The following is a 14,157-nucleotide window of genomic DNA, read 5'->3' on the forward strand; positions in this document are numbered from 1 at the left end:
CCATAATGGTTCAGCGCAATAAAACATGAGTTATTACTACTCCGACGTGCGTATCCAATCGTCCATGCCGTACTGCGTTCGGGGGAGAGGAATACCGGCAACGAATTACTCATTCCAAATCCAACCAGCATCTAGATGCGACGGTCACCAATAACAGAAGCCACGCAGAATAGCACAAATGGACGCCGAGGCTCGGCGCAAGCTCGAGGGAGTTGTCGCCTAGGCTTCCCTTCCACTTGGATTAATACGCGGCAGCTCGCTTATGACAATGAAGTTGATCAAAATCGGCATCCTCACAGGTTCATCCCCACCGGCCAGAGAGCAGGATGCCGCTCGGCCGTCTTGTTCTTGCGTTTCTCCTCTGCGCACACAATGCACCGTGGAGCGGCGTGGAGGTCGATGGGGATACGCTCGCGAGCCGCAGGGACCAGAACGGTAGAGGCATAGACGGCTCTTGGCGACGAGAGCTTGCCGACGACGGCTGTGTTGATTTTGACGTTTACGTGCTTACTTGTTGGTTCGGCAGCGGCATTGGCATACAACTGGACGGAACGTCGGGGGTTGAGGCAACACTCCCACCCGCCGCCGATTCCTCTCAGGCGGGTGCCCTTTCCGGACGACATGGGGGAAAGAATGATGAGGTGGTGTACGCGACACGGCTTTCATTGCTCCGTCGATGCGCATAGATTGCAGTGCACCCCAATGGCGAAAGATGAGAACGACAACCGACTCGAGCATCGCGTCACTGCATTGACACGCAGGTCGAGGTGGCCTTGGGGCTCACGACGGGAACCAAGAGCGCCGTCTTAGCCTACTTTGGCGACAAGGATGTCGTCGATGAAAGCGTCCGGGGCCGTCTCATCAGAATCCTCGAATCGCCGAGACCGGGCACCATCGAGATGGTTGATGTTCCGCTATCGCCTCATTTAGGGAACGACAACTCCGTCGCTGCAGGATGTGTCGAGATTACGAATAGTGCAATCTCCATCTTCCGATCAGTTTATGATTAAAAGTATGTCAAAACAGAGCCGAGCTCCTTCACCGGCGTTCCATTGCACCTTTTCCCGTCGACGGCAGTGACATCTAATCATCGCGGTGCAGGGATCGTCCTCAGAGCACATCATCAAGGTAGCCAGCCACCTGCTCCTGGAAAACGAGCAACTCGACTCGTTCCAAAACAAATGGCTGGGCAGCAAAACAAAGGCAAAGCATGATGTCGTCTGGGATGGACAGTTTGGCATTCGCGATTGGCACATACAGCTTCAGAATGCAAAAGTACGTCGATCGGTACCGCTCTGGCATGCCGTCGGACATGCTCCGCCTCGACGGCACTTCCGGCGCAGGAAAAAGCGCACGACGACACTCGACTGACGCTGACGGTGCTAGTGGGAATGTCCGAAGAAGAGGAGGCGAAGGTACGATTGACTTTCGCGGGAACAAAGGGCCGTCGCGTTCGTGGTGACGACGTATTCACGTCGAACGTTGCAGGAAGTGAGCGAGCGGATCGACTCCCAGCTCGTGGTGCCATGCTGATGTCGACAGCGACTCGACAGAAAAACTAACCTTCCTTGGTCGTGGACCAGGAGCAGGTAGCGCGGAGCCGGACGCGAGAAGGATGGTGCAACGAGCCGAGAATGGGGCTGTGCGGCTGCGGCAAATTGTTTGTCAGGGAACATGGTCGCGGTCCCGTCGCGGTACGGACGATGGTCTCCCAGCTACGAAGCCGGTGCGCAGCAGCCACCAATCGAACGCCCACAGTGCGCGGACGCTGCGGATGCTCACAGGCACTCCGAAAGGGGATGGCCGACAACGCAGATGTCACCAGCTGGATCGGCACGGCACGGCCGCTCCATCACAACCCACGCCCTGGCGGCGTCCGGAGCGTTGCTGGAGCGACAGCCCCGGAGCGTGTGCGTCATTTCTGATGGGCGCGGGCGACGATTCGCAAGATCGAGGGCTGACGAACAGTCGGAGGGTGGGCTCGGGCACGCGAAGAAGGCCGGCAACCGGGCATATGATTCCGGCAGCATGAATCGACCCACGGTTCCATCACTGGCCGAAACGAGGCGGAGCCATTTTCTTCGTAACCATGCAGGAGATGATGGAGATGATGGATGCGCTCGCCAAGCGTCAAGGGAGTGATGTGGCCGAGCATCCGACGACGCACCGCGACCCCGACAACGAGGTATTCCCCGTCGACGGAACGACTCGTTACGATGTGAGGTTGCGTACGCGTGCCGAAGGTTGAACATCGTTTCTCATCCTTTCGTCCCTTGAGACGTGATTTCGAATCTCGGGCGTCGTGACGCGAGCTGCGAGTGCGTTGCGTTGGACCGTGCCATCATGACTGCGACGGGCGGCAGACTGGTGAAGGCGGGGGGGTGAACAGTTGGCGAGGGCGGGTGGACGATGATGTGGGCGAGTGTGGGTGGGCGGTGATGTGGGCGAGGGAGGGTGGATGGTGATGCGGATGAGGGCGGGTGAACAGCTGGCGAGGGTGGTGATGATGATGTGGGCGAGGGTGATGTGGATGAGTGTGGGTGGGTGAGGGTTGGGCACGGTGGTGCCACCTTGACGCAACGTACGAGCACCTGTTCCGATGTCTGCCGATTGCTGAGTAATAAATCGCTGTGCGGAGTGAGAGCAACTAATACGCAGTACTCCGTACTCCGAAGTATTACCACAGTCTAAAACAACGGAGCATACGATAACGGCGAGGTGCCTGTACTTGCAAGTAAGTCGATGTACTGTGCAGTACGGAATACTGACTGTGCAGTTTGCAACGGAGTAAGTACATGTACTTGGTGTGGTGCACCTACTGTGCAGAGCCGGGCGGAGACGGTTAATCGTTGAGTGGCTTGTCGTTTGCGTTCTACTACTCCGTAATAATAATACTCCGTAGTCTAAGTACGTACTTGGCAAGTACGAGCACGGAGCACACGACAACGAAGCACCACAGTAAGCAAACAGCACATGCACTGTACAGTACTTGGGGCACGCCTAGCGTCAAGTACCTTTACCTCCTACGCATGTGCAGCACAGTAGAGGCGGTCCGATGTTGGCACTCCAAGTACTGTGTACGGAGCCCACGACAACTAAGTCATCACTGCACAGTGCAAAGTAATACTGCTTGGACACTACGCACTGTATACAGTTGGCAAGTACGGAGTTGCTGGCACGCTATTACTGTTAGCAGGGAATAAGTACTGCACTGTGGTCCGTACAGTACTTGGCAGGTGTACCCACTGTATTCCAGTGCGCGGCAAGGTATTACAGCGTACAGTGCGGGCAGTTTGGTTGGCATTCGCCTCCGTCCGACCTCGGCCTGATGATAAGGCGCCTCCCCAACGCCAGGGCCCGTGGTCCGATGCTAACTCGTTATGGTCGTGGCGACCCTCTTTATCATCTTGCCACCCTCCGCGCCCGTGCCGTGTCATGGATTCGAAGCGGCTCAACAAACCACCACCACCACCAACAATCTCTTCCTCGCCACTCCATTTCGCCTCCATTCCACGCTTGTTGCATTCCTTCCGCCCCTTGAACGCTCAGGGCCGTTGACTCGTCTTCTCCTCGTCGCAGGCTCAACCTGTCCCTGCTCGCCAACGCAGAACGATCGCCGTCGACCCGTCCGTCCCTTCGACGACCGTCCCCGGGTGCCGTCCATTCGTCGACGGTGTCGGCATCGTCTCCAGTCCGCCGGGCGGCCGCGGTCGAGCGCAGGATGCAGCTTCGCAGGGCCGCGAGGGTCATCCTCGTCGGCGCGCCGGGCGTCGGCAAGGGAACGCAGAGCGAGCGCCTCCTGCGGCGTTTCCCCCAACTGAAGTCCATCAGCACCGGCGACCTGCTGCGCAGCAACGTCAAGAGGCGGACGCCTCTAGGTAGGTGGTCGGATCGTCGGAAGTCCTCGCGGCGGGCGTCGCTGACGGGTCGTCTCCCTCCCGCAGGCATCATGGCCGAAAGCACCATCAAGACGGGAGGCCTCGTCGCCGACGACCTCATGCTCCGTCTCATCTCGAGCGAGCTCCGCACGCGCGGCTGGCTCGGCCGCGACGCCCCCGCCGTCATGACCCTCTCCTCGGAGGCGACGGCCACCGAGATGGGCGCGCACGATGACGAGCGGCAGCCCATGGACGGCTACGTCGGCGCGCCGTGGTCGCTCCCTCCGACGCGCGAGTCTGCCTCGGCGGCCCCGCGCGCCTCGGACGACCCGGCTGCCTCCTTCATCCTCGACGGCTACCCCCGCAGCGCCTCGCAGGCGACGACGCTCGACGCCATCGTGCCCATCAACCTCGCCGTCTCCATCAAGACGCCCTTTTCCGTCATCCTCGAGCGCATCGCCGGCCGCTGGGTCCACGAGCCCTCGGGCCGCGTCTACAACACCACGTTTCGCGCGCCTCGCGTCGCCGGCCGCGACGACGTTACCGGGGAGCCGCTGACCCAACGGCCCGACGACACCGAGGACGTCTACCGCGCCCGCTTCCGCCGCTTCGAGGAGACGAGCGAGCCGCTGCTCGAGCACTACGCCAAGAAGGGCGTCCTCCTCGAGGTCGAAGGCTTGAGCAGCGACGAGATCAGCCCGAAGCTGTACGGCGAATTCGAGAAGCGCTTCGTCGGCTGACGCGCCCGCCTTGCCTCCCCTCACCTCGGCCGGATCCTCTCCCTCGCCCCCGTGCCGACCCAACTCGCCTTGGCCTCGCTCCTCCCCCTCTCCCCCCCCCCCCGGTTCGGCTTGGCTTCTCGCCACGACGGCCGTTGCCCTGGGCCTACAACATCTAGTACGATTTTCCTTTTCTACGCCGGCGTTTTTCACGCGGCCGAGTCGCCGCCACGTTCATGAAGGAATCAGGTCCGCGTTGGTCCGTTGATTGGACCCGGTGCTGTCGGATCGGGGGCTCAGCATCGACATGCCGCCGCCCGTTTTATTGTTCGTTCCGACACGGCTGTGCTTTCAACAGCACATGATTTGTATATACATGCTGCCTGCGGATCCGACACTTTGGGTCCCGGGCAAACACCCATTGCATACTTCCTCGGTAGATGAGTAAAAAAACGAGGAATGCCGAACAGCACCGTGACGATGGATGGCACATGCCTCGGGCCCTCGTGGCCTCGTGTCCCTTCCACCTTACATCGTCCGCACCCCGCCCCCTAGCGTGCGCACCTAGAGCGAGGAGGCCACGTGCAAACGGCTTTCACATGATGCCGCTTCAGGCGACGGCTGGGCCTTGACAGCCGAAGCAGTGGCTGCTGCTTAGAGCGTTACTGTAGGCATACGCCGTACATGCAGGGGTAGGCGTCGATGCTGCACGGTACGGAGCACATGGGCACGGCACAGAGAAAATACACGCAAGTGCAACGCGGCGCAAGGCAAGGTACCCCGCGCCGCGCAGCCGAAGCTCCACCAACGGCAGCAACGGCAGCCTCGTCGGATGCTCGTCACTCGCGGGGAGAGGCACAAAGGGACGGGGCGGGTGGGTGCAGCAAAGGTAGTAATACCATGTTCACAGACTGCCATCCACCCCGGCGCGCATGCGATGCGGCGGCGCACCACTCGCGACTCTTCTCCTTACATCCAAGACTGCCCAACATGCGGCGCGCCAGTCTACTCGTACAATCCGCGTTGCAAAGGCGACGACGCTTCCGATCTGTCCGCTTCGCTCCCCGACAGCGGCCATCCTCCGGCCGTCGAGGGGAGTCGGTCGCGCGAGCGAGGCCGCACATGCGTGTGCCGTCATGCGTGTGCTCGCAAGCGCCTCGCGCACCCTTTCAATCCTGCCATCCGTTCCGCTTGTCGGCTAGCAAGGAATTTCTCTTGCCGTTCGTCTTGTTCTGCGACGACGACGTAGGGGGGTCGGCGTCCGAGTCGGAGTCGTCGACGAGCGCCCTCGCCAGCTCGTCCGGGTCGTGCATCTTGGCATCGGCCTCGCCCTCCTCATCAATGTCCTCGGCCGGGTGGCGATGCCTCTGCGGCTCGAGGACGCCGTCGTCGGCGCTGACCGAGATGCCGCGGACGCCCCAGCCGGGACGCGAGTTGCGTCGACCGTCGTGGCCCGGGCTGCCGAGCGCCGGCGAGTTCTCCTCGTCCTCGTCGACGTGCTCGAACCTCTTGCCGAAGAGGCGGCGCAGGAGCCACCCGCGACGGATGTCGTCGGCGTCGACGAGGCCGCCGCCGCGGAGCTTGACCCGCTGGCGGGTGTAGTACACCCAGGCAAAGTCGACGTAGAGGGCCGTCTGGACGATGCCGAAGATGACGGACACGGCCTTGGGCGACCGGTCGGTGGGGTCGAGCGCGCGCCAGATCCAGTTGAGGCAGTAGAGGGCGCGGTAGGAGCCGAGGGCGACGAGGTAGAAGGAGTCTATGACCGTCGGCACCGTCGTCTGCCGCAGGAGCAGCAGCTGCGGCAGGACGCAGACCGACTCGAGGATCTCGGAAAAGACCCACATCCACTGTCGAATTTCACGTCAGCATCCGTCCAACGTCGGGGCCGTGGCGGCCAAAAAGGGCTCGGCGTCGTTCCATACCACCTTGAAGCTCCAGTGCGACTTCTTCTCGAAGATGAGCATGGAAAAGGGCGACAGCAGGAGGGAGCCCCCCAGGACGCCGGCGCCCATCTTCCACGACAGCTCGCGCTCCCGCGAGCGGGAGTACAGCCACTGCATGATGCCGAGCGTGTAGAGCGAGGAGCATATGTAGGAGATCTTGAAGAGCAGGTTCCACAGGGATTTCTCGACAAAGATGTCGAGGTAGCGGGTGCAGAAGACGAGGGCGTAGAGGCCCTGGGTGATGAAGGAGACGCCCTCGGCCGAGCGGTTGCGGTGGATGGAGAAGATGAGGATGCACTTGGAGAGGGCGTGGGACAGGTCGCCGACGATGCGGAAGATCTGATGGAGCCGTCAGCACGCGGCCGCCGTCGGCCATGACGCGAGGGCCTCGACTCACGTTCCAGGCGTGTGCCATGGCGGCGCTCGCGGGCCGTCCGTCGCGGGGCGGGCGAGCGAGAAGGGCAAGGCGGGGGAGCGGGAGGGGTCCGAACGGCTACGCCGCGTTACTCGGGCACGCGATGGGCGGTGCTGCTTTGCTGGCGATGCCGGCGGTGATGACGAGACTGCTCGATGGAACGGCCGCAGTGATGAAGAAGTCGAGGTGGAGCTTGCGAACTCGCATCAGGCTTCGGCACGCGGCGGGACCCTTGATTGGTGCGGGCCACGGCCATGTGGGGACGTCCACTCCATTCCACCACTGTAGCTGTAAGTACAGCAGGTGTGCTTACTCCGTACAAGTGCTGTATTAATTCTCAATACCATAAGTACCTACTTCAGTAGGTGAACTGGCACCAAGTGCTCCGTACTCCGTAACACAAACCTACGGAGTACTAAGGTAATACTACTCTGTTAGTACCTACTAGTACCTTAGTACCTAGTACTGAGGCCACTGCGCGCAGTAAAGTACAGTGATTAGTTGTACGCGCACGCTACCGAAGGGGCATCCGCAGCACAATGCGCTTGTTTGTGTGCTTGTACCCCGTAACATGAACAGTGCTTGCATCGCCCGCACGGCAGATGCTCGGTACCTGCAGCTGCTACCCATGCACAACGGTTAGCGCAACCGATGCCGTGCGGGACGAGGCCAAGCCTAGGTCACGTCAAGGCCGCACGAGGCGAGACCTGACTAGGCCTGCCCATCACCACCCACGACAGTACAGCCGGCACAAAGCCCCGACGACATCGGTATGATGCAGGCTGCTCCTGGATCCCGGACACCGGCGGCGAATGCGTGGCAGATGTGCCTCTGCTCGCAGGAGCATGCAAGTGCCTCGGGTGAGCGTGTCCCCCTACCGAAGCCGTCTCCAACAAACAAACGGTCAAGCCTCGAAAGGGGCCTGACAAGCAACTGCAGCTCCATCCGTCCACGCCGTCCTCGTCGACTCCCACACACAAGTGCATGCACTCCTGCATCTCCCGTACACCCAAGACGCGAGCCAGGTGCCGAGCATGACAAGCACGTTGCAGAGTGCATCGACGTGCTCCGTCACGCTCCAACCTCTCCCCTCCCCCCGACCGACCGCACTGCCCCTGGCCCCTGGACGTGGCGAACATCGAACGCGTGGCAATGACTGAGCAGCACAGACAACTACCGTACTTGCCTGGTAGGTACATGTCGGTAGGCCCATATCGGTCGGCACATGTCGGCAAGAACGGAACTTGCACGCAACGATACCATCGAGTATTATTCCGCAAGTACAGAGCACTGTAGGTGCACTCCCGGCAGATGCTCCTGTGCGCCGGCAGCTTCCAGCAAACTCCGATTCGTCCCTCCGCACCTGGTGGGGAGGCCGAGCGAGTCCTCGAGCGAGTCCTCGTATTATTTCTTGGCATGGGTCAGAAAGCACCAAAGAGGACAGAGTATTAATTATCATTCGTGATCGATGTTGTTCGTCGTGGCGGGCACATGGCGTTGCCGTGTCATGCGCGTCGTTGTAGCGACACATACAACGGCAGCGGCAGCGTCGTTGGATACTGCCCAGCACTATTGCCCCCCAAAGCCCAGTTAAGCGTTCTGGGGATGGGTCCAGCGTGTGCCTCTGACGTAGGTAGAGAGCACCGTTCACGGCAGCATTACGTGGTTAGAGTCAATCGTAAGAAAGTACAAGCAAGTACAAGCAAGTACAGATAATCGTAGGTAAGTACAGGTAGTTGCAAGTACTGGGTACTAGGTAACTATGGTGGGTGGCAAAAGTGTCGATTCAATTTGCACCGAGCGGTCATAATTAATACTGCAGTAATGGCACTACCTAGTAGGTTACTAGGTATTACTAGGCAAGGTGAATGGTCACTTTTGTCCAGTGACTGGAGTCGCAAGTGAGGTAAGGAGTACTAGATTGGTACTCGGCAACTAGGACCTCTGGCGGTACATGCATGTACTTGCATGTACTTGCCGCGTAACCTGGACGTCGCGGGACAGGCAAGCATTAATTACAGCACATGCGTCGTCTCCTCCAGTTCATCCACAGGGGCCGTAGCTTGAAACTAGCCCGACCGTGTGTGTCTGGCAACCCTTGCCGAACACCCGAGTTGACGCGGCCTCGCACTCGACTCCTCCAACCACCAGCATTTTCCGTCGACAGCCCGTCGAGCATGGATGCCGTGCGTACCGTGAGCCCGCGACCTATCCGCCGCTTCGTCGGCTGCCGCTCCGTGCCGCGCTGACCTTGTCCAGCTTCGACGAGAGAATGACAGCCTCACGTGACGGCTCCGTGGATGACGAGTCTTAGGAGAGGACGTCTCCTGCCCTTCAAAGGCCCCGAGGTCCGCTCGCTGCCCAGGACAGGACCTGCATCTCCTCGCTCTCGACGCCGTCCTCCTCCCTCTCCCAGCTTCTCCTCGTCGTCTGTCTTCTCGGTCGTAACGGATGATCACGACACATGTGCCTCCCAATCTCGCTCCATTCCCATTGAGCGTATTGGCCTCCGACGGCAACTTGAAAGTCCTCTCCCGTGGCGGCCACAGCAGCGGTTCGGTTCGCCTCCGGCACACGATGATGTCGCATTCCACCCTCCTCCACCTGCTGCTCGCCATCGTCGGCCTCGCATGCCTCGTGGGAGTGCAGGCCGTGCCTACGCCGCCGCGCGGGCCGGTGCGTCAGAGGGTCAAGCGTGACGCGGTGCCCGAGAGCGACGAGGCCATTGTGCGGCCAAAATATTTCAGTAAGCCTTTGCTCGCTCGTGTCATGCATGCTCACGTGCTCTGCCGTGGCATCGAATGCCGGCCCTTTCGTGACCTGAGCTTGTCTAACAAGCGGCAGCGGAGAGAATGTACGTTTCATGCCGTCCACGCCTCGCCACCACCGACCTGCTCGTGTGTTCCGCCGCTGACCCTACCCAGCGGTGATCCCCATTATGATGCCCGATTCTTCGTGAGGCGCCTCGACGACGACGACCAGCTCCGCGTCATCCGCTCGCTCATCCAGACCTACCTCGACACGTTTCACCAGCTCGGCATCGACACCTGGCTCATGCACGGAAGCCTTCTCGGCTGGTGGTGGGGGAAAAAGGTAGCGTCCGCCCTCCCCGCCGTGGCGCCGCTCGACGAGGCCGACGAACTGACGTGACGCCCTCCCTCGCCCGTCCAGGTCATGCCGTGGGATTCCGACATCGACGTCCAGGTGACGGAAAAGGACATGTACTTCCTCGCCGCCTACCACAACATGAGCACCTACTACTACGAGGAGGGCAGCCTCGGCGAGGGCCGCCGCTTCCTGCTCGACATCAACCCTCACTTCAGATACCGCGGCCGCGACGACTACCTCAACACCATCGACGGTCGCTGGATCGATATGACGACGGGGCTCTACATCGACATCACCGCCGCACGCTACGACCCGGCCCACGAGAACGGCGAGGGCATCCTGTACGACAAGAACAACCACGAGTTCAGGGTGAGGCTTGCTCGAGCTGCCGCGCGCAGCCCGCCGTTGCCGTCACGAGGCTAACTGCCCCGGCAGGACACGTACCTCTATCCCATGAGAAACACAGAGTTCGAGGGCATGGCCGCCAAGATTCCCTTCCGCTACAAGGCCATGCTCGAGTCGGAGTATGGCAAGGCGGCGTTGGAGAAGGATACCTACAACGAGTACGTCGTGCCCCCCGCCCCCGCCCCCACACGCTGGCCGAGCCGCCGCTGACGGAGGACGGCAGGCACAAGTTTGACAAGGGCCGGCAGCAATGGGTCCTCACCCCGAAGTAGAGCCTCGCCAGCGTCGATGCGAGATGCGACCGAGGCACGCCGGTCCCTCCACGTGATGGGCAGATTTCTCCACGGGGCTATTTCTTCGAGTAATCGCATCGTCACGAAGCCCGCAGTGGCCGATGGCTGCCGGGGCATGCTCGTCGTCGACCGACTTGACCTGGACCACGCGAGAGAGGTTGGCCCTCGTGGAGAGCGGCGCGGCCCGACCGGCACGGTGCTGTTGACGGCAGTCGGTTGATGGCGCCCGGGGTGTTGCGCAGTGCCAACCACACCTACCGCCACCATCTCGCGTCGTTCTTTTTCACGTCCTGCTTCGCATGTGCGTGCGCCCGTCGTCGAAGAATGGAGCGGCCGGCCATCGGGTGCCACCGCCCAAGGAAATGCCGTCGAGGACATGGGAGAGTGAAAGGTTCAAGGACGCGGTGCCAGGAGCAAGGCATGCGACGTGGCCGTCGCCAGGCTGGAAGAGATGATGGACGGGTGGGATGCCGGAGGGGCCGGATATCGTCAAGCCGCATCGTCGCAGCCTTGAATCAATCTTGCATGGGCATGCAGGCAGGCCGAAGGAAGTTGCCGGCGTTGCAGAAGAATCATGGCAGCGTTTGATGAGGTCGTTGGTGATGCCGAAGATGGCTCCTATTCGGGTGCGTCGGACGAGCCCTGGCACTGTAACGGGGTTACATGATGCCTGATCAAGCTTGTCACCACGGTGTGCTCCCTACAGTATACAGTACGATGGACTCCTCGTGGGCTGTCCGTGCTTGAGAATAGCAACGAGAATACCAACCTGTCGAGCGGATCCCTTGCCGCCCGTTGCAACGTAGTTTGCTGAAAAACTCTGCTCCTCGCAATCTCATGGTCTGCGGTGGCAGGCATGCGCCCGAGCAAGTGTGAACGATGATGGCATCAAGCTCCTGCGCTGGCGTGACGATGCACCATGCATCTCGGTGCTTCATCCAACCGCTCCGTGCTGTGCAGGTGGCTGGTCCTGTTATCCTACTTGGAGATTTGATACGATGGAATGATTGCCGAGGTGAAAAAATATATAGCAATAAATACATTTGCCCTGCGACACATTTTTTTTCACCGGCGTCCTTTATGGTGCGGAGGGTGCTGTGCTGCCTAGATGCCGACGTCACCGCCAAGAACGAGCACACAGTCACGCGTTGCTCATAATTGCTTCACGCGTCCTCCACTCGCCACCACCACGACAGTTCGGACAACGCCAACGCAGATCGCTTCGGTGCGCCCCATCGCTCTCCTGCCCCCCTCTGTTGCCTGTGTCATCCTGCCGCACCTTGCACCCTCGTCCGGTCATGGCCACGGGTACGTCTCTTCGACGCAGAATCGAAGCCCCAGCCCGACGTGATGACAGCCTTCTGACAAGCGTGAACCAGCAACGGCGGGCGGCCGCGAACGTCGTCAAGAGCGCCTCAACGAGCGTCTTCGCGGCGCGCAGTAAGCCAACCGACCCGCTGCTTCCCGAGACTGGCCACCGGTTTGACCGATTCTTTGCAGGCGCGCGAATGTCCAAGACGAGTCTTTTCACCTCAACATCGACGGCCTCGAAAGCTCGAGCCCGTCACGCGTTGCCCCGAGCTCCTCGACGAGGAAACGAAAGCACGGGGACGCTCCGGCATCGCGAGAGAATAGCAGTCCGGCTCGACGGTCGACCCGATCGGCCACCAAGGACCCGTCCGTCGCCGAGCAGGGAGCGGAAACGAGAGGCGCAGGATCCGACATCGGCAATGCTTCCTCCGGTCGCAAAACGAGGACCCCGAGCAGCCTGGCTTCGGCCGTGAGACGTCCGGCCGATACGGGTCCTGACGAGCTGGAGATGCCATCGGAGCCGCCAAGCGCACCCTCGCCCCCTCGAACGGCAATGTCGACAGCGATGCTGGAAGAGATAGAGGAGAGCCCTCTGCACGCGCCCGGGAGTGGAAGGAGGCGAACGATACCGCTGGGCTCGACCCTCAGCTCCGCGACGAGGCTCGGCAGCGTGCTGAGTGCGGACAACGGCTCGGCTCCCTCCTCATCTCCGCTCGTGAGAAAGGTCCGAAGAAGCGACGTCGCACCATCCGTTCCATCACGTCTATCCCTGCGCCCAGCATCTACGGTGGGAGGCGACGAGAACGTGGATGAACTGTCGCCAAACGGCCCCGGCGTGCGGCGACCAGCGGAGGCGCCACGCTCGTCGCCTCTGTCCGTCCACGAAGCCGAACGCACGGCGGAAGGCGAGGTGGCAGGGAATGTGCCACGGTCCGAGGATGAAGCAGAGAGGGTTGGTGCCACGGAAACGGCCAAGTCGCCGCGCAGGAAGCGACCGAGACGAAGCTTGCGGAATAGCTCTCCCGAGCTCGGATCGGGCAGCGATGGCTGTGCACAGCAAACGGAACCCGTGCCGTCGCAGAAACGACCACGGCGGGCAAGAAGCCCGGTGAGGCAGAAGGAGCCGGCTTGTAAACCAAGGTCGAGAGCGCAGCAAGCACGGCAAAAGGCACCCGGCTCGACAATGATGGCGAAGAAACGAGACAAAGGTGCCGACGACGACGGTGCCGATGACGGTGCCGATGACGGTACCGACAACGACGGCGGTGGCATCGAAATCACCGTCCAGCGATTCGTCAACAACAAGAGACGCGACGGAGATGACGATGTCGATCCGCTGCAATGCGTCATCCCGTTCGCGAACCGCAGCGGCGAGACGGTCGTGGACGTCTTTGCCCAGGTATGCAACGAGGTCATCGACGTCACGCTGAAGCAGTTTCAGCAGCTCCTGGCGCGAGCGGACGACGCGGCCAAGAAAAAGGAATATCGCATCAAGATCAGGGCCGTCGAGGCGTATAGAGAGGAGCTGCGCTCCAGGCTTCTCCTCCACGTAGGCGCGCCCCTCCCCTGGCGCTGTCGCGACACCGATGCTGACGGCGGCGCAGGCGATACATCTGAATCACTGGTACTCGCTGCGGAAGCAGGCGCGCGAGGCACAAAAGGAGAAGCTGGCCCTGCGGCAAGAAATCCTGCGGCTCCGAGGGGAGAGAGAGCAGGTTGCGCTGCGAATGGATGCCGTGCGCATCAAACACGAGGCTGACGACAAGGAATTGACGGTAGGTCGAATAAGACGTCATGTGGACATGAATTCCAAAACTCTGACAGACATGCAGTTCCGCCTGAATACATCAACGCTCATGCAAGAGATCGAGCTTGCCGTGGATCAAGGCCAGGCGGCGCCGGAACTTGCCACCGCCGAACGCAAGCGAGCCGACATCGCCAACCTCGATCTTCTGGCGGCGCAGGTCGCGGACCAGGCAAGCTCTGCGAGCTCCACCGGCGGCCTGCTACGTCGGGTGCAGGAGTTCAATGGGCTTCTGGAGCGAGCGGCCGCTGCGCTCGAGTCGAGATGACGGGACAAGC

General features: G+C 61.1%; 5 protein-coding genes across 5 annotated transcripts; 3 read left to right on the plus strand and 2 right to left on the minus strand.

Annotated features, from left to right (window-relative positions):
* Nucleotides 1-293: 293 nt before the first annotated feature.
* Nucleotides 294-623, minus strand: DCS_04312 (uncharacterized protein; the record flags this gene model as incomplete). The annotated part of the gene is made up of 1 exon (XM_040801623.1): nt 294-623. One exon carries the CDS (start codon nt 621-623, stop codon nt 294-296), a length of 330 nt encoding a protein of 109 aa, XP_040656656.1.
* Nucleotides 624-3,721: 3,098 nt separating this feature from the next.
* DCS_04313 (adenylate kinase) lies at nt 3,722-4,618 on the plus strand (the record flags this gene model as incomplete). Its single annotated transcript, XM_040801624.1, has 1 exon — nt 3,722-4,618. One exon carries the CDS (start codon nt 3,722-3,724, stop codon nt 4,616-4,618), a length of 897 nt encoding a protein of 298 aa, XP_040656657.1.
* A 1,148-nt stretch (nt 4,619-5,766) lies between these two features.
* DCS_04314 (protein-ER retention receptor) lies at nt 5,767-6,958 on the minus strand (the record flags this gene model as incomplete). Its single annotated transcript, XM_040801625.1, has 3 exons — nt 5,767-6,447; nt 6,523-6,882; nt 6,941-6,958. 3 exons carry the CDS (start codon nt 6,956-6,958, stop codon nt 5,767-5,769), a joined length of 1,059 nt encoding a protein of 352 aa, XP_040656658.1.
* Nucleotides 6,959-9,535: 2,577 nt separating this feature from the next.
* Nucleotides 9,536-10,743, plus strand: DCS_04315 (uncharacterized protein; the record flags this gene model as incomplete). The annotated part of the gene is made up of 6 exons (XM_040801626.1): nt 9,536-9,704; nt 9,803-9,812; nt 9,883-10,051; nt 10,130-10,435; nt 10,502-10,629; nt 10,695-10,743. 6 exons carry the CDS (start codon nt 9,536-9,538, stop codon nt 10,741-10,743), a joined length of 831 nt encoding a protein of 276 aa, XP_040656659.1.
* A 1,319-nt stretch (nt 10,744-12,062) lies between these two features.
* Nucleotides 12,063-14,147, plus strand: DCS_04316 (uncharacterized protein; the record flags this gene model as incomplete). The annotated part of the gene is made up of 5 exons (XM_040801627.1): nt 12,063-12,072; nt 12,144-12,204; nt 12,265-13,624; nt 13,680-13,850; nt 13,908-14,147. The coding sequence occupies 5 exons, from the start codon at nt 12,063-12,065 to the stop codon at nt 14,145-14,147; spliced, it is 1,842 nt and encodes a 613-aa protein (XP_040656660.1).
* Between the last annotated feature and the right edge of the window lie 10 nt (nt 14,148-14,157).

Source organism: Drechmeria coniospora, chromosome 02, assembly GCF_001625195.1.
Source record: "Drechmeria coniospora strain ARSEF 6962 chromosome 02, whole genome shotgun sequence".
NCBI lineage: Eukaryota > Fungi > Ascomycota > Sordariomycetes > Hypocreales > Ophiocordycipitaceae > Drechmeria > Drechmeria coniospora.